This window comes from Micromesistius poutassou (genome assembly GCF_964030765.1).
Source record: "Micromesistius poutassou genome assembly, chromosome: 12".
NCBI classification, from domain to species: Eukaryota; Metazoa; Chordata; class Actinopteri; order Gadiformes; family Gadidae; genus Micromesistius; species Micromesistius poutassou.
The window spans coordinates 10,000,356-10,019,132 of NC_140282.1; the positions used below are offsets into that span (position 1 = coordinate 10,000,356).

The 18,777-nt window shown below is 47.6% G+C and overlaps 1 protein-coding gene across 1 annotated transcript in view; it reads right to left on the minus strand.

The window, feature by feature from the left end:
* Positions 1-109: 109 nt before the first annotated feature.
* Positions 110-18,777, minus strand: part of cdkl5 (cyclin dependent kinase like 5) — a gene marked incomplete at its 3' end in the record, with an annotated part of 33,258 nt that continues 14,590 nt past the window's right edge. The window contains exons 5-21 of the mRNA XM_084476083.1: positions 17,182-17,302; positions 16,500-16,559; positions 14,900-14,990; positions 13,834-13,936; positions 12,683-12,769; positions 11,500-11,580; positions 10,795-10,964; positions 9,103-10,007; positions 7,952-8,322; positions 7,303-7,407; positions 6,758-6,863; positions 4,917-5,052; positions 4,410-4,515; positions 3,142-3,303; positions 2,024-2,257; positions 1,050-1,186; positions 110-383 (exon numbers count right to left, since the gene is read on the minus strand). Coding sequence (XP_084332209.1) covers positions 110-383; positions 1,050-1,186; positions 2,024-2,257; positions 3,142-3,303; positions 4,410-4,515; positions 4,917-5,052; positions 6,758-6,863; positions 7,303-7,407; positions 7,952-8,322; positions 9,103-10,007; positions 10,795-10,964; positions 11,500-11,580; positions 12,683-12,769; positions 13,834-13,936; positions 14,900-14,990; positions 16,500-16,559; positions 17,182-17,302 — 3,249 coding nt within the window. The remainder of the gene's footprint in view (positions 384-1,049; positions 1,187-2,023; positions 2,258-3,141; positions 3,304-4,409; positions 4,516-4,916; positions 5,053-6,757; positions 6,864-7,302; positions 7,408-7,951; positions 8,323-9,102; positions 10,008-10,794; positions 10,965-11,499; positions 11,581-12,682; positions 12,770-13,833; positions 13,937-14,899; positions 14,991-16,499; positions 16,560-17,181; positions 17,303-18,777) is intronic.

Below are 18,777 nucleotides of genomic sequence, written 5' to 3' on the forward strand. Positions count from 1 at the left end.
ACGGTTCGCTGTGATGTAAACGCTGGCCGCAGCGAGCTAGGTCTTTACCGTCCACAGACGCTCAAATATCAGAGAGAGGGCGAGCGAAGTATGAGGCTGTCCGGCCGTTTCACAGTGCCGTCTCTTTCAGGTCGTTGAGGTTTGGCATCCTGGGACGTGAGGCGCGCGTAAACGTGGGTCCGTTCTGTCCGGGTTTGATGCCCAGCTGCTCCGGCGTGTACTGCACCCCCTCGGCCCGTTGCAGGGCCGACGCGTGCCAGCTGGACTCGATCTGTCCCGGCATTGGGTAGCTGGGCTTGCGGCTCTTGGCCTGGCCTTGGGAAGAGTTGCTGACTCCTGAGTGGCCCCTACTCTCTGGATGGCCCCTGTTGTCTGTGTGGCCCCTGCTGTCGCTGTGGGCCCTGGGGTCTGTGTGGGCTCGGGGGTCTGTGTGGGATCTGGGGTCTGTGTGGGCTCGGGGGTCTGTGTGGGCCCTTGGGTCTGTGTGGGCCCTTGGGTCTGTGTGGGCCCTTGGGTCTGTGTGGGTCCTGGGGTCTGTGTGGGCCCTTGGGTCTGTGTGGGCCCTGGGGTCAGAGTGGCCCCTAGGCTCAGTGTTAGATCTGTTATCTGTGTGGGCCCTGAGGTCTGTGTGGGCCCTTGGGTCTGTGTGGGCCCTAGGCTCAGTGTGGCCCCTGTTATCTGGATGACCTCTGTTATCTTGAAGACCCCGGTTATCTTGGTGGCCCCTGTTATCTTGAAGAACTCTGGAGTCAGAATGGCTCCTAGGGTCAGAGTGGCCCCTAGGCTCAGTGTGGGCCCTGTTATCTTGAAGGCCTCGAGGGTCTTTGTGGCCCCTGTTGTCAGGGTGGCTCCTAGGGTCAGGGTGGCTCCTAGGGTCTGGGTTTCCCCTAGGGTCGGCATGGCCCCTAGGATCTGTGTGGCTCCTAAGGTCTGTGTGGCCCCTAAGGTCGGTGTGGCTCCTAGGTTCTGTGTGGCCTCTGTTATCTTGTAGCCCTCTGCTGTCCTGGTGGCCCCTGCTGTCTGTGTGGCCCCTGCCGTCTGAGGGGTACCCCCCTTTGGAGGAGGCCGGGAGGTTGGGGAGGGTCTGCTGGAAACGCAGGTCTGGGGGCGGAGGTGGGGGCACCTGGGGCTGGGTGGAGGAGGGGGAGAGGTGGAGCAGCCGGCGGAGGGACCTCAGGGGTTGGCTCTGGGGAAGCAAACAAAAGCAGACAGACTGATTCACATGTTCGCAAAGCATCGGGTTAGGAGAGTCAATGGAGAGGCTCTCCTGATAGCAAAGGAAGGTCATGCATAACATAGCGTAAAGCAATATAAGGTGATGCAGCGTAACAGAACATAACATAGCGTAAAGCAACATAAGGTTATGCAAAGTAACGTTAGGTGTATCATTGTAAGGTGATGCTAGCCTGGAAATCCAGACCCACATCTAGAAAGCTGTAGGGTCTGGCAACAAGTAATGAAAATGGCCCAACTCGGCCCAACCAATCAGAAGAATACAAGGGGTGACGTATCCAGACCAGCGGAGCTAACCAATAGATAAGACTCTTGCCGTATCCGGTCGGTAAAACAGAAACGCTTTTGGCCCGCCTATATCAGATACACCGATGTGATTGGTTAATGTTCAGATCCAGGGGAATCGGGGAGTGAGTATATTGCTAGTTCCCAGAGTGACTCGCTGAGTAAATTAAAATTGTGCTCTTGTGAGAACTCTGGATTTCCAGGGTAAGGTGACGCAACATAAAGTTACAAAGCGTAAAGGTATGCAGGTATGGTAATTCAACTTGCAGCAGTACACTGCTGGTCACAACATGGTCGCGTGGGACGTCAATGCAACGTAATGTGCATAATGCAAACTAGTGTATATCGAATTGAACATCATAGACAGTCTTCTAAATTGGTTCATAATTTTTTGGGGTGAACACCTCCAGATGTATGACAATGTTGTGATGACCAATCCACCCTCACGCCTGGTGGTTCCATGAGGGCCCTTTAATGCCATGGAAGGACTGTGGTTAGTCCTCACCTGGGAGTGGGAGTCCACAGGCTTCTCGGTCGGCCACTCGCCGACCCTCTCCCTCTCCCTCCCCCTGCTGTCCCTCTCTCTCTCCCGCTCCCGCTCCCTCTCCCGGTCGCGGTCTCGACTCTGGTCGCGGTCGCGGTCTCTGGAGCGCTCGCGGGTTTTCCTGCGGCCGCTGTGGTGAGACGAGGACTTGGTGCCCCTCTGAAGGGAGAGGTGCTCCTGGCCGTTACCGCTGACCTGACGGGTAGACAGCAGAGTTAACAAGGTTATTATGTGTATCATTATTATGAGTATGACATTTATATGGTTTGATTGAAAACCAGTGGACCAACCAACTGATCTCTTTCATTCAGCTTCAGATCTCAAGATGGAGAATGAACCACCCAAGTGGCAGATATCTTTGACCACGTAGGGGCTATCGAACAAATAGGAAAATTGGGTACAATTCCTAGCTTCGGACTTCAATATTTGAGATTATAATGAACTGGAAGAGATCTGGAAGCCATTGAAAAACACATTGGTGGCATATTCCCTTACCGATATGTCCAAAGACAACAACACAACCATCAACAAGCATCGTGGAAAGACACCATCACATCTTGAAAGCTTGCAAAAATACTTCATGCAGACCTCAAGCAGCAAGTTATGATAATATACATCATTGTTTATATTATACTGTACATTCATGTTTGTATGCAGTTATGTTTGCGATTTCTAAGTTCAGGCTGTGGTGTCCGATGTCAGGCAGTTAGACGCACTGCAGAGCAACACACGCATGGCATCATTCTCCTGTGTGATGAAACGTTCACCTCACAATCTGTGCAGCCCAGTGCAGCCACTTCAAACACAAGGTGGACGGATGGGTTGATGGATGGTGGATTGATGGATGGATGAATGGACCGATGAATGGGTTGATGGATGCTAGGTTGGATGGACGAATGGACGCCAACGCCCGCTGTAGAATCAGATCAGGGATCCAAAATCACTTTCAGAAAAGATGTGCCTTGCTCTGGGAGGACATTTTCTGAGAGTATTTCAAGGCTTGCAACGGCACCGATGCGGTGTGAGAGGATGGGACTTGCAGAGGAGGGCATGCAGAGGTAAGGTGGGGGTTAGATTACTGGAGAGGCAGGGTAGGCCGCGTTGGGCTGGTGTTGCACCATGGGCGAGGCCACTACGGGCAGGGCTTTGGCCGCCGCGCTGTGCTTTAGGCTATTCTTAGAGCTAAAGAGGGGGAACAGGCTCTTCCTGATGCTGGGGTTCCTCCCCTCTTCCATGTCCGTCTGTGGAGCACAAGAGGAAACAGCCCACACGCTCAACACAAGGTCACCCACACCTGGTACCCCTGGAGTTACCCCACTGGCCCACCTGGTACCCCTGGTTCACTGAGGACCTACCACACTGGCCCACCTGGTACCCCTGGTTCACTGAGGACCTACCACACTGGCCCACCTGGTACCCCTGGTTCACTGAGGACCTACCACACTGGCCCACCTGGTACCCCTGGTTCACTGAGGACCTACCACACTGGTACACCTGGTAGTCCTGGTTCACTGAGGACCTACCACACTGGTACACCTGGTAGTCCTGGTTCACTGAGGACCTACCACACTGGTACACCTGGTAGTCCTGGTTCACTGAGGACCTACCACACTGGTACACCTGGTAGTCCTGGTTCACTGGGGACTTACCCACCTGGTGGACCTTTTCCCTGAGAACTTATACACCTGGGTCACCTGCTTGACCTTTTTGCTAGAATGAGCAATAGGATTCTGTTTTTTGTTTTGTTTTTTTAATGGAAAAATCTTAAAAGATTGTCGCTTGCAATTGTCACTAAAACATATTTTTTTAGCGAGGCAACTTCCGTTCGGAGCAGCGTAGAACGTTGAATTTACACCTGTTTTCTCTCAATTACGCTGTTATTTACTTTAACGATTGCACCCTGTCCAATCGTTAAATGCCCCCTGAGGGGGCATCCTCTCCCTCGCACCACCCCACACTGGAGCACTAGGGAGTCCCCCGGTCGCCAGCGGGTGTTTCACACACTGGTTAAAGGTATCGGGAAAACAGATGCAAGAAATACAACTTTCAAACAAGAAACAAGAAACAAAATGTGAAAAAAATGAAAATGACATCATAACATGCCAACTGGCTTCAAAACTGCTGTTGCATGAGCGTTTATAAAACCTCCAAGAATTAAATAGTGGGAGTCAAATAGTCATTGATATATATTAACCCTGAAACCATTACAGAAAAGAAAATCGATAGATTGTCAGGTATGAGGGAAAGACAATAAAAACATAATCTTCTCAGAACTCCAACTCCCACAACCCCCACAACTCCCTGGTGCTTCTCCCTGTGAGCCAGAAGGAAGAAAGAAGCTCCTTACCATTTGCGTCTTCTTCTTTTTCTTCTTCATGGCCCTGAAGAAGCCCTGTTTCTCCTTCTCCTTGACAGGCTCTGGAGGATTCATGACCATGGCTTCAGCCGTAGTCCTACAGGAAGGGGTTTCCAGAAGTGAAAGTGGAGCAGGTGAATACATCATCAACACACACAAGATGGCACTGGGGCTAGGGCTGCCGTTTTCTGGGTTCCCCTCCACTTGGCACTTGTATATGATTACAGCACTTTGCACTCCGGAGTTGAGGATAGTTTAAGTTTAGGCCTTTCATAGCCATTAATTACGCCTACCATTGTTATCATTGTACTACATATGTAATGCTGATATGACAAATACACTTGAAACACATGTACACACACACATACACACACACACCCTGATTCCATCTATTTGGATCTGTACTTGATTAGTACAGATTATTGAATCACACAGATTATATGATTCATTTATCAGGTTAGGGTTAGGGTTAGGGTTAAAGTTACAGTGAGTGCTCACCAGTCAAAAGCAGTCTGGCGTTTAGAGTGGTTCACCATGGCAACTGGGTCGCCAGGTACAACTGGTACGGCCGGACCCCGACCCTGGGCAACAGCGTCGTGGAAAGAGGAGGAGTTATCCGGCCTGGGGGAGGGCACTGAGGGGTAGAGGGGGAAGACAGGAAGTAGGGAGGATTATGACATCGTATCCTGAATCATCTTAATTTCTCATTTATCCACTTGCTTGTGTGGCTGCGTCTGACCAGACTCAATGGCACAGTTAGGACCTCACGTCTTTTGTCCCGTGAGATGGGAGGAACCAGAAACCACACTTGAAATGACTTTAAGACTGGGAGAAGGCCAATCAAATATAAGCAAGCTACAATTTAAGTTTTTTTATTAAACAGATGAGTGAAATTAATTAATCATTCATAGAAACTATAATCTGGAAACAGTTACTGTCAACATGTCCGCCTTTTAGCAATTTTTTATTTTCAGTTCAAGCTCTGTTTGTTTCTTGTGTGTGTGTGTGTGTGTGTGTGTGTGTGTGTGTGTGTGTGTGTGTGTGTGTGTGTGTGTGTGTGTGTGTGTGTGTGTGTGTGTGTACACAAAGGGGTTGTAAAGTGGGTAAACTGTGTGCCGATCCGCCCCTCCTCCGTGGGCCTGGAGTGTGGTAATTACTGAGATCAGCCGTGGAGTGGCGAGCGCCTGAGAGGAAACACAAAGCTCTCTCCCCGCTCCTGAGAGGAAACCTGAGACGGCACCTGCAGCGCTCTGCTTACGACTCCACAGCCCACTCCATCAACACGGAGCTCGGAGAGGAACGCGACGTTGCTGGTTCGATGCCCAGCAGGACCACCGACCTGAAAAGCTCTGCTCTGTCGTTGGTAGGCAATGTTTTAGAGGTTGTGAGGGAGGAGGGGGACTTACTTTTCCTTGTGGTATATTTTGTTTTCCTATGATTATTCTGACTATGTACGTTTGTACTGTACACTATTTATGATGGTATGTCATCCTAAATGTCTAATATGTCCCTCAGATCAGACGATAAAGTGACCTGCCTATGCTCTGTGGTTGATTTCATGTCTAACATGGACTGTAAGAATGCTTTGAAAGTCGCAGTGAGTAGAAGAGTTTAACATAATAAATAAATGGATTGATAAAGACGATTGTATCGGCGGGGGTTCCAGCCACACATATTTTACTTTTAGAATTTTAACATTCATAATTCAAATACACAATATCGTTCATATGATGACAACACATAGGTTTGGTTTCGTACAACATACATGTATCTTTCTTCTTTGACTTGCCTTTGCTGTGGGGAGGCATGTGGCATAGGGTCAAAGGAGCAGAACCGAGCTGGTTCATTTACAGGTGTGTATAATTAGACTAATTGGGAGTCTATTTAATTGTCATCGTAGGGCGGAAATGGAATGAGTATTACCTTTAATGTTGGAATTCTTAATAGAATAAATACATTATATTATTATAATAATTATAATATAGAAAGAGTATTATTTGTAACTTGTTATGAACTATAAATTGATTTTGATGTTTGTGTTCCCCCCGTCCTGCGTCAGTTGGTTTAACCCAGCTAGCATAATCCCTCATGCCTCCACTACAGAAGGTCACTGTGTGAGTTTCAGTTACTGGTTCTTAGTTTCCGGTACATTTTATGTTGAGCTCTTTCCTTCATCTTGATATTATTCTGACCTTGATCATCTTTTTGGTTATTTGTGTCTACAACCTGTTCTATATGTATTTGGGTCAAATAAAAAAAAAACTTTTTGTTAACACTGCATATTCCTGTATTTAGGGCATTCGGGCCCTCACAACGATATATTGTTCTTGGGTTGTTACCTCTGTAGAAGCTGCCGACTCTGCGCGGCATGGACTCACTGAAGATCATACGGTTCTCCTTGGAGGAACCTCCATCATCTCCGTGGTAGTCATGATACATCCCCCCCTAACACACACACACGCACACACACACACACCAAGGAACACACACACACGTAGATACACACACACACACACACACACACACACACACACACACACTATTCAACATTAAACAGAAACGAGTATTCCTATCTCAATCACTCTATCGGATAATTAAAGATAATTGATAACCGCCCAACCCTGTTGATGACTTCCTTAAGCCAAAGAGTGTAGCCCTTAGTTTACTATAGAAACCCTCTAGACTCTAGACAGAACAACACAAGCCCTTAACCTGTGTATGAGACATTTAGGACAGAGTGTGAGCGTCATGCAGTGTACACACAACGTCTAGCCTGAGGACCACAGATAAAGAGGAGGACAGCTGTACGAGCTGAACAAGCAGAGGGAGCAGGAGGAGGAGGAGGAGGAGGAGGAGGAGGTGGGAGTGGGGGGGGGGTTCGGACCTCGTTTATCGGTCGCTGAACATGAAAAGCAGCTACTGCGTTGTCCCTCGCCGAATCTTTGAGAGGCGCACAAGCGCGGCTCATGTCTTTAGGGGACTGCTGAATCTGTGGGGGTTGGTGGGGTGGGTGAGGTGGGGGGGGGGGGGTGGAGACAGGGAGTGAAAGATTGGACCAATGGCAGTGAAGATGTCACACCTGGAAGACTTGCTTCACAGGGCTACTACGTCATGGAGCTGAGGTGAGGAGTGCGTGGCGTTATAAACACACACACATTTATATCATGCAACAGTAACAGTGGTTCACGCATGTAGCTAAGAATACATACAGACGGATCCATCTGTGGCTAATGCACCGGTATAACACACTAACACAATTGTACACAAAGACACACACATATACACACTCCTGCTCTCACACGGTCCCAGACCGTCACAAACTCCTGTGCTATATTCACCAATGCATAATCACACACACATACACCGATGCACATAAACACATTAACACACCTGTACTAACACACCACAAGCACACATCCACACACAAAGACACACACAAACACACATACACCCACCCCTACACACACAACCACACACATACACACACATATACACACACACACACGCACACGCGCGCGCACCACAGCACTCACGCGGGTCATGGTGTCGTCGTTGCAGTCCTCCCGGGAGGAGCTGACGGAGTGGCCGGCCAGCGCAGTGCGGTGGTGCAGCTGGGGGGAGAGCAGCTGCAGGCTGCTGGCCCGGGTGGCCAGGCCCTGGCCCGGGGGGGGCAGCGTGCCCATAGTGGGCTCGGCGGCGTGGGGCCGCTGGCGCTCCCGCCGCACGTACATGGAGTGGCGGTGGGGCCGCTGCTGGGAGGAGAAGGGCGAGGTGTAGCCAAGGCCGTAGTGGTAGGACTCGTGGGGGGACGGCAGGGTGTGGTTGGGGGGCATCCCCACGCCTCCTCCTCCGCCTCCTCCTCCTCCTCCTCCTGGGTCCAGCAGCTCTGGGGGTATGGGCTCCTCTGTGGGGTAGGGGGACAGGGAGGTTTGGGGGGGAATATGTTGGCTTTACAATATCTCTGCTCAAGATTATAGAAGAAAATAACTAGGAGGGAGTAAAAGGTAAAAAAAAAAAAAGTAAGGCACAAAAATATGATAAAAATGTCCAAAAAGTGTAGTATCTAAATAATTAAAAAGTGCATTTATAGAAACGTACATTAAGTATGCATATTCATTAAATATACATAGCTAGAAAGTGACTCATGAAATATGCTGACATAATGCATGTATTATGTACAGGAGGTAGGTTAAGTTCTCTTTTAGACTTTAGTCCTTCTTTAGACCTTCCTGTCTCAGCATCTGGGAGGTTGAATGGTGTCAGAGGCAGGGGATCATCGAATGACAATCCAGACGATACTGCAAATAGCTTTTCCTGATCTCTGGTTTAAATTCAAATTCTTATGCTCTATGCATATAGGTAGGGGTTAGGACATCTTGCTATATGATGCCTACAGGTAGGAGTTAGGGGACATCTTGCTCTAGGAGGCCTACATGTAGGAGTTAGGGGTCATCTTGCTATATGATGCCTACAGGTAGGAGTTAGGGGTCATCTTGCTCTAGGAGGCCTACAGGTAGGAGTTAGGGGTCATCTTGCTCTAGGAGGCCTACAGGTAGGGGTTAGGGCTTATCTTGCTATATGATGCCTACAGCTAAGGCTGTGCACATTGGGGAACAGAACTCAATACCATTCGGCCTTCAGTCCTGAACCCTGAACCCTAGACCCTCCCACCCCTCGGACCGACCTGGAGCCATGGCTTTGTGTCTGGACTTGTGTCTGGACGACGAGTCCAGCGTGCTGCTCTCCATGCGGCCGTTGCCCCCGCCGCGAGAGGCGGGGCTGTGTCCCGACCGGTCGCTGTGCCGCGCCGAGGGGCTCCCGGGCAGGGTTCCCTGGGCCGGGGGTCCCACGGGGGCGTTCAGGTCCAGGCAGCTGGAGGGGAAGTAGCGGGCGCCCGGCACGGCCACCCCCACCCCGACGGCGGCGGCGGCGGCGGCGGCGGCGTTGGAGCCCGTGTCGTCCGGATGCAGCCGGCCCTCGCTGAGGTTCCCCACCGACTTGGCGTCGCTCAGGGCGCTGTGGCTCTTGGACAGGCTGAGATAGGAGGCGGAGCTCTTGGACGAGGAAGACATGGACCCGTGCGCCGAGTCGGCCATGTTGTGGGGGACGCGGCCATGCTGCTTGTCGGCGCCGGAGCTCTGCAGAGTGTTGGTCTTCCCCTCCAGGAAGGGGTTGCGGTTGGGGGGCTGCTGCGGCAGCTGCGGCGGGGGCTGCTGCGGCTGCGGCGGCGGCTGGGTCCGGGAGGAGCTGGACTTCCCGTGGCCGTACTTGGCCCCGGGCCCCTGCTCGGGCAGCTTGGAAGAGGGGCCCAGGTTGAAGTCGAACTCGATCTTCCCCTTGAGATCCTTGGGGCTGAGGAGGTGCGGCAGGTTGTTGTTGGCCAGGTCTTTGCTCCTGGCCGGCGAGCGGTTCAGCGTCTGGGACATGTACTGGCTCTTGGGGTGGAGGGTGGGGCTGAGGCTGGAGGGGGTGGGCTTGTTGCCGTTCAGGAAGCTGCTGTTGCTGAGGTGATGCAGGTCACCGTGGCGAGGGAGGCTGGAACATTCTTTACTGTTGGAGTGGCGGTGGCTGGTGCTCTTAGCGTGACTCCTGGGTAAACAGAAACAATAAATTATAGCTAATAACAACAACAAGCTGTGGGTTGGTCTGTTGAACAAACTACTCAGAGTGTTCCAATCAGAAACTAAGAACTATCTGGTTCCTCATTAAGTGGCAAAGAATCATTAGAAAAGAAAAAGTGTCCACAGGTCTTCAGTCAAACAGGATATCCTGTTTGACTGAATTCCCCTGGGAAAAGCATTTACCGCTCATAATATTAATGTATCTTAACAAACAGTTTTTTTTATGGTTATTCAAATCCCCTCAGGTTCTATTAATGCTGTGAAGTATTTCATGTCACAGATAATTGGACAGGAAAATGGTTGAACCCAAATGAGTGCCTCAAAAGCAGGTGTAAAAAACTAAACACAAGAGAGAAAGCAAATCTGAGAACCAAAAGATGTGTCCGCGGTCCCATGAACATTACAGTTTCCACTCAAATGAGCTCAACAGTACAACAGATCTCCAACGCAATGGAGAAGCTGTGGGATTTGGTGGAACAAGAGATTCATGAATGTGCAGCCAACAAATCTGTAGAAACTGCAATACGATGACTATGTTGACATGGACCAGAATCTGTGCACCTGTTCCATGCCACCCATCATTCCGGCTGTTCTGTGGTACGACCAAGCATAAGTAAGTGTACAACTACATCGACCACTGAGTGTATTTACCCTGACATCTGTGAAATAGAAAGAAGACTTCTAGGTTCTCCAATGATCTTCTAATGATCCAATGATCTTCTAATATTACTGGGGGTGGTGAAGGTCTGACCTACCTGGTAGGGACGGTGTTCTCCCCGTGGTGGTGCGTCTTCCTCTTGGAAGAGCGTGGGGGGACGGGGGAGGTGGGTGGAGGTCTCTCTGTCTGCCTGAGGGGCTGGAAGGCCGGGTGGTTCAGACTCTGCTCCGTCAGATAGCGCTCGGGCGGAGTCAGCAGCAACAGGTTCTGGAGGAGGAAGAGGAGGAGGAGGAGGAGGTGGAGGAGGAGGAGGAGAAGGGGGAGGAGGAGGAGGAGAAAGTGGAGAAGGTGGAGTTTGAGTTTTCTGTCCATGCTAGTGTATCTAGCTGTGTAACACCATCCAGAACTTTGAGTTTGCGTTCCTAATGAATATCAAGTCTTGCCTTCACTGAGTTGGAGGTCAGACTGATATTGATTTCCAAATAGAGTGACTATCTTTACTCTTGCCATACCCGGTTGGAAGTAAAGCAAAAACCTAATCTCTCCTGAGAAAAGCCTTCTGTGTTTTCGTCGTGACCTCAAACTCCCTGCCGTGTGTTCTGATTGGGTTAGGAGGGGTGCTTTAAATGGGCTTGAGGTCAAACTGAGTCTAGTCTGATCTTTGAAAACATTTTGGTTGAACCAAAATGATACAGACCACCGTACCAGCAGTGGAGCTTGACCATTTTGCTCACCTCCCTCTCTCTATTCCTGGTGACTATAAATAGAGAGAGGATGGGAAAGGATCACTACGTGGTCTCACCTTCATCAGGTCCAACATGAGGCCACTCAGGATGGCCAGGTACCTTCTCTCCAACGTTGTTGGGTGAGACACCGAGGGGAACTGGAGAGAGAGGGCGGGAGAGTCATGAAGAGAAAAGATAGGATAAAGAAAAAGAGAGAGAAACAGAGTGGCAAGAGAGAGAGAGAGAGAGAGCAATAGGGAGGAAAAATAGACGGACGGAGAGAGGAAATGCAAGGGAGAGAAAGAGTGAGACATTGTGAGAAAGAGAGATAGAGACAGGGAGAGATGAAGCGAGAGAGAAAATGAGAGAGAGAGAAGAGAGAGAGAGAGAGAGAGAGAGAGAGAGAGAGAGAGAGAGAGAGAGAGAGAGAGAGAGAGAAAGAGGGAGTAAAGCAAAGACAGATCGAGAGGAAGAGAGGCGAAAGCATGTTTTTATTTTTGGTTTGTTCCGATTAAATGTGGTTTAGCCCTTTGTGCTAATCCACTAAACACCTGGCTAGTGATCCTCAGATCCCACTCCACGACATCCACGTGACCGTGCATGAACACAAACCCACACACACGCATACATTCATGGACACACACAGAGAAACCTACAGGCTACACACATACACACACACTTACCCACGCAAAGACACATATATGCATGGCGCTCGCACACACACACACACACACACACACACACACACACACACACAAACCCACTCACAAAGATACAAACCCACACAAGCATGTATACATGCATGCATGCATCCACTCACACACACACACACCCACACACACACACACACACACACACACACACACACACACACACACACGTGTTGGGTCCTTTGGGGACATGTTTCCTGGCTGCTTTAGTTCACACCAGCCAATCATGAGTCATAGAAATCAACGGTCACGGAGCAGCCAGCAGGGCGATCAAGAGGGAGGACGAGGGGGTGAGGGGGAGGGGGCGAGGGGGAGACAGAGGAGAAACAAGAGAATGGGGGAGAGAGAGAGGACTAAATAGTGAAAGGAAAAGGGGGTGGACAGAGAGGTCCAGCGAGAAGAGAATCAGCGACTGGAGTAAATAGAGCTAGAAAATAAGAGCAATAATATCAAGGGCAGAGGGAGAGAGAGAGAGAGAGAGAGAGAGAAAGAGAGAGAGAGAGAGAGAGAGAGAGAGAGACCGACAGAGAGACCTGAGGGCCAGTCCTACCCTGATTCCATGGAAGCGTGGGTTGTTGTAGAAGAGTTTCATCTGCTCAGCAGGGAGTGGCCCAAGAACCTTCTGGATGGTGAAGAGCTGAGAACACACAAATGATAACCATGGGGAACTGTGGGGAACCAAACCTGAGGATCCATGAAGATCCATGAGAACCATGAAGACCATGAGAAACCCAAAGAAACAAGACACATAGAACCAGAACTGAAGACAGATAAAGAACTAGACATGAAGAACCAGACTTGAATAACCATGAATAACCCGAGACCCGACTCCAGAAACATCATTGCTCAACATACATTTGAAGCACAAGAAAATGAAACACCCTGTTCACCCAGATTTGAGCTTGTCTTCATCATCAGATTTAGACGTTATGGAAAATCTGTAACACTGGCACAGATTGTTTGAATTGGTAGTGCAGTCCAAATTCACAATATTGCAGAGAGTTGTGTGCGTCCGCCCCCAAATTGTTGGGAATTGCAAATTATATACTGGTTCATGCTGCATCTGTTTTGAAATCTTTCAGGGCTCCAAGCTGTCTCTCTTTTTCTAATGCAACTCTAAGATTAACCACTGTTTAACCACAGCTCAGAGCTTTTTGGAAAAGATGATGAGGCTTCTAGGGTCGGGTATAATCGGGGACAATCTCAGTTCATCCGGACAATTGCTTGTCACATGGCGGCAGCACGCTGTGTTTCCTATGTTGTACTCTGAGAGCAGGGAAACGCTCCGATCCGGAATGGACATTTCAAAAGAGAGCATAGTATTGTTGTTTGAGGAGTAGGGTTAGTGTTTTCACTGAGCATGATTCCTTAATCTCTGATGACATATAATGGTCATTTTATGATTAGGTTAGGTTTGTTTAATAATCCTCCTCTATTCTATAGTCAAATTTGTGAGACTAGGGTAAAGGTGTCTCCTCCTTGAAATCCATACATTGTATAACATTGACCTATCAGCAGTCTATCCATCACAGGAAATGAAGGAGAGCTACAAATGCTGAAAATACACCCATGTCTGTGTGTGAGTATGGTGCTCCAGGACCCCCTAGTGGCCACTGTCTGAACAGGTGTAACAGAGCCGGTGGAGGAGCGCTGGGCGGGGAGCCCTGGTGGGTGGGGGGGGGGGGGGGGGGTCTCACTGACCTGGTCTATCTCACTCTCCCCAGGGAACAGGGGCTGGCCGTCGCTCAGCTCCCCCAGAATGCACCCCACCGACCACATGTCCACCGCCTTCCCATATGGAGCACTGGGAGAGAGAGAGAGAGAGAGAGAGAGAGAGAGAGAGAGTAAAAAAAGTAAAGCAGAACCTTAATTACTCATAGTCATTGGCAGGCCAACAGACAGATGGACGGACAGACAGAGACTGACTGAGAAACAGTTAGATATAGATAGATAGCAAGATAGATAGCAAGACAGATAGATACATAGATACATAGATAGACAGATAGGGACCACTCAAAGTGCTTTACAATGTTGTATCCCATTCATTCACATTCATTCACCCATTGATACACTGACCGCGGTGCAAGGCATGCAGGCAACAGACAGCTGGTCGGGAGCAGATTAGATGCTCCTGAGGTTAGATGTCTTGCTCAGTAATATAAGTACCAAAGTGATTGCAGATAACAACCATATTAATGGTAATAATAGTACAGATCTTAGTGTTCGTATTCCAGCTCAAACAGGGGGTTCACTTACACCTCAATGCAGATAATAACTGTTTAATGCTAATAGCAGTTCCAATGTTAATGCAGATAATAACATGAATCACAGTGGAGTCTGATGCCGAAGAGATGATCATGACAGCGATAAAGACGGAGATGAAGAGAGAGGCGCAGCTTGGCCAGGGACCGCTGACAGGAGGAGCAGGCTGAGCGTGTGTGTGTGTGTGTGTGTGTGTGTGTGTCTGTGTGAGAGTGTATGGATCAGGCCATATTTGAACACTGCCTATGTAAACCTTCCATAGCGTCTTCTTAATCCGGATGCAGCTGCTCAACTACGGGACCCTACACTGTCTCTCAGCTTTGAACCAGCAGACTAGGGGTAAGGGTGTTGACTCCCAGCTGAAGGGTTCTGAGTTCGATCCCCATTGTGCGCAAAAGCATCTGAATCCTAAACCCAGTAAATTATATGCAAAAAAACTCATTCATGTCACAATCAAACCCAGACACGCTTACACAGATCAAGACACACGCATGCACTCACTCACCCGAGCAGCAGTTCAGGAGAACGGTACCATCTTGTTGCAACATACTCAGTGTAGTTAGCGTCTGTCCCTTCTGACAGGTTACGAGCAAAGCCTGAGTCACAGAGTCAAGACAGATGTTTTACATTAAAGAATACAGTAGCGTGACTCCTGAGTCAGAGACAAGATAGATGTTACAATTTCTAGAATACAGTAGCGTGACTCCTGAGTCAGAGACAAGACAGATGTTACAATTAACAGAATATAGTAACATGACTCCTGAGTCATGGTTACAAGACAGATGTTTTACATTCTAGAATATAGTAACATGTCTCGTAAAGAACAGTTTGATAGTCAAGTGAAGGAACAAGTCACAAAAGGTTTCACATCAAAACAAAAGCACTCCTTTGCGTTCAGTTTCTCGTAGACATGACGGCTGTGTCTGAGCTTTGTCCCGGTAAGTAAACAAACCACAGCAGGTGAAGTGAAAGGTGTCTGATCTGTTCCACTGACAATTCCCCCTCAAGGGAGTGATTGGACTGGCACATCGTATCGATTCAGGGTTTGATATGACAGCAGAAATATGAATATTAATACATTTATATATATAGCACCTTTTAAAAATGTTTGTAAAAAAAAAACATGTTTATTTACAAAGTGCCTAGTCCCAAAAGTGTAAAGAACAGTATTTATAATAAAAATATGTGCTGCCAAAGTAAGCCTTTATCTTTATCTAGTACACCTTTATCTTTATGATATCAAGAAACAATATCTCCAAAGAATAAATAATGTATCATCAGCAAGAGAACAACTACGTTTGCACAATACGGCCATGAAGCCTACTTTGAGCAATCATCCGATTCTGATATGGCTACGTTTACGAGATTTTGGTCGATGAGATGAGGATTTAAATAATTAATGATGTGTGGGTCCATTTTAAGGGTGTAAATATCACAAAAAAACCAATGCCAGCTCTGACAGTGAATAACATCTCACTGACTCAGTCCTCACATGGCTGCTATGACGATGCATAGCTAGCTAAACAGCTTATAAAACTCCACCAATATGTGGAAATATCGCAATATACAATTAAACAACCAGACAACGTGTATATATATATATATATATATATATATATATATAACGTATATACAGTATATCAATTGTGCTTGTACATCGGAACGCATCATGGGACTGTTTGTTAGAGATACTCCGCCATTTTGTGTTCACATTTGCATTTTGCTAATGAAAACTCTGTTTTGCCACGTCTCGCACGAGAACTGCTGCGGCAGCTTCCAAACACAACAATGTCTCCCCATAATAACTAATAACTTCACCATGAATTACTAAACAATGACCAAAACATGATTACTTCAAATACAAAACTCTTATGTTTCCAAAGGGGGGCGATCTCAGTGATGGTGCATCACTATAAGTGTGTACAATACTACATGCAGTGTGTGTACAGTGTGTTCTGTACATACTTTATACACTGTAAGTACAGTACTATACACATGCAGTGTGTGTACAGTGTGTTCTGTACATACTTTATACACTGTAAGTACAGTACTATATGCATGCAGTGTGTGTAGGAACTCAACCCTAAGAAATTGACAGGGCTCACCAAAATCACAGAGTTTGAGGACGTCCTCTGAGCTGATGAGAAGGTTTTCAGGCTTGATATCTTGGGGGAAACCAGAGATAACACACGTCAATTACATCACAATATAGTGTTAGAATATTCTGAGCTAAATGATTCATATATCCGGATACGGATATAGGCCTCATACAGTTCACCATTTTCCTCTTTTAACCACCAACATAGAACACAATCGATACAGTATGTAAGAAATACAACAACAATGACATATAATATGACATATAATAATAATAATAATAACAATAATAATTATAACAATGATAATAATAGTAATATGTTTTATACTGATAATAATAATAATAATGATAATAATAATAATAATAATAATAATAATAATAATAATAATAAATAATAATAAAGGGGTATTTATTTGACTTATTTTATTCTGTAGATTCCCTAATTCACTGCATGCAACTGTTTTTGTATATAATCTTAAATAAAAAGGCAATCCTCTTTTGATGCTTTTATGCAAAGGAAGCCAGAACGACACTAAATCATGCCCCACTATGAGCTGGGGGGCATTACCGACTTCATAAGTTGACCCACTTTACGTTTAAATACTCACGCTGGTTAACATACCTATGAAGCCAGTTTATATTTACATATATTACGATTTTGTGGAAATCTGGAGGGGACCGGAACATACCTCTGTGGACGATCTCGTTCTTGTGACACCAGTGGATGGCTTTGATGAGCTGGTAGATATAGCTGCGGACCTTATCAGGAGGCGCCCCATTGGGCAGCTCCTCCAGGAGTTCTAGCATGTTCTGAAAGCAACAGACATGTCAACACAATGCATGTTAATGTAATATAATGCAGCAGAAATGATTTGACTCTGAGGGCACACACGTTGATGTTTTCAAGTTTATGTCCGCAAGCCTGCTATGGCAAGTCCATGGTACACACCGTACAAGCAGGCCTACAGTGTGAAAGCTGTTGAACATGTCCACAGCTAACACATGAGACTGCTGTTAGCCAGGCTATCCCAGATGAGCCTAATGGAGGCCAACAGTTTCACATGACCGCTTCGTCTTGAGTGGGCGGGGCCTGTACCTGCCCCCTGGAGGAACATGCTTTGATTGGTTAGTGTATGGCCCAATGACATCGCCAACGTTCGGCTTGGTCCAAACTATTTAAAATGGCTGTAGTTAAGATTCAGGAGTGGTGAAAAATAAAGCAGATAACAGCAACAGAGCAAGATTTTGAAATTAAATAACACCTACAAAACGTCGCCTCCTTCTCTCCTCTCTCTCTCCTCCCTCCCTCGCTGCATTTCTCTGCCATTGAGTCGTGTTGCATAAACACACCTGTACTGACAGCAAAGACAATTCTACGAACCAATCAGGGAAGAGATGCCCTGATTGATCAGAAGTGAGCCCAGAGTGGTACAAATTGACCTCAGTAATTGCCATTTCTCACAAACTACATTCAATAATAGCTCTTAAATCTTACTAACAGCAACTTTAAATTAAGAAGAAAACAAATGTAGTTCTTGAACCTGTACAAGAACAACAGGACTGGACAGAGCATGAGACACTCGCTATGTGACAGCGACCGTGAGAAGATGTCTCCTAGCTGCAGCCACCCTCCAACATTGTCAAGTGCATGATGCGAACACACACACACACACACACACACACACACACACACACACACACACACACACACACACACACACACACACACACACACACACACACACACACACACACACACACACACACACACCCTCACATGGCCTGTCCAGATACCTTGGCAGCACAGTAGGAAATACCATTATTCAGCAGCCGTGGAGTTCAACGTGTCACGTTGCCTTGGTGATGCTATTTATGACTAAACGGACATTCTGACAGCATGAAAACTAGACACAGTGGAATAGAGTTATTAGTCAACACTGCGCGCTCTCACACACACACACACACACACACACACACACACACACACACACACACACACACACACACACACACACACACACAACCGCACAGGATGTGAGTAATTATAACACACTAACCGGAAGCACCCCCCCCCCCCCCCTCCAAACGTACATCTCAGTTGTCAAACCAACAGGTGATTGTAATTAAATTATGATTATTGCAATAGATTAACAGGTGGTGTCAACCAATGGTCCGACCCAGAGGGCGATGAGACGTGGCGTTGGAGTGCTTAGTACAGCTTCCTCCCAATGGTCATTATCTGTCACTCACCGGCACTCTCTTGTTTCATGACAATTACTGCTGCA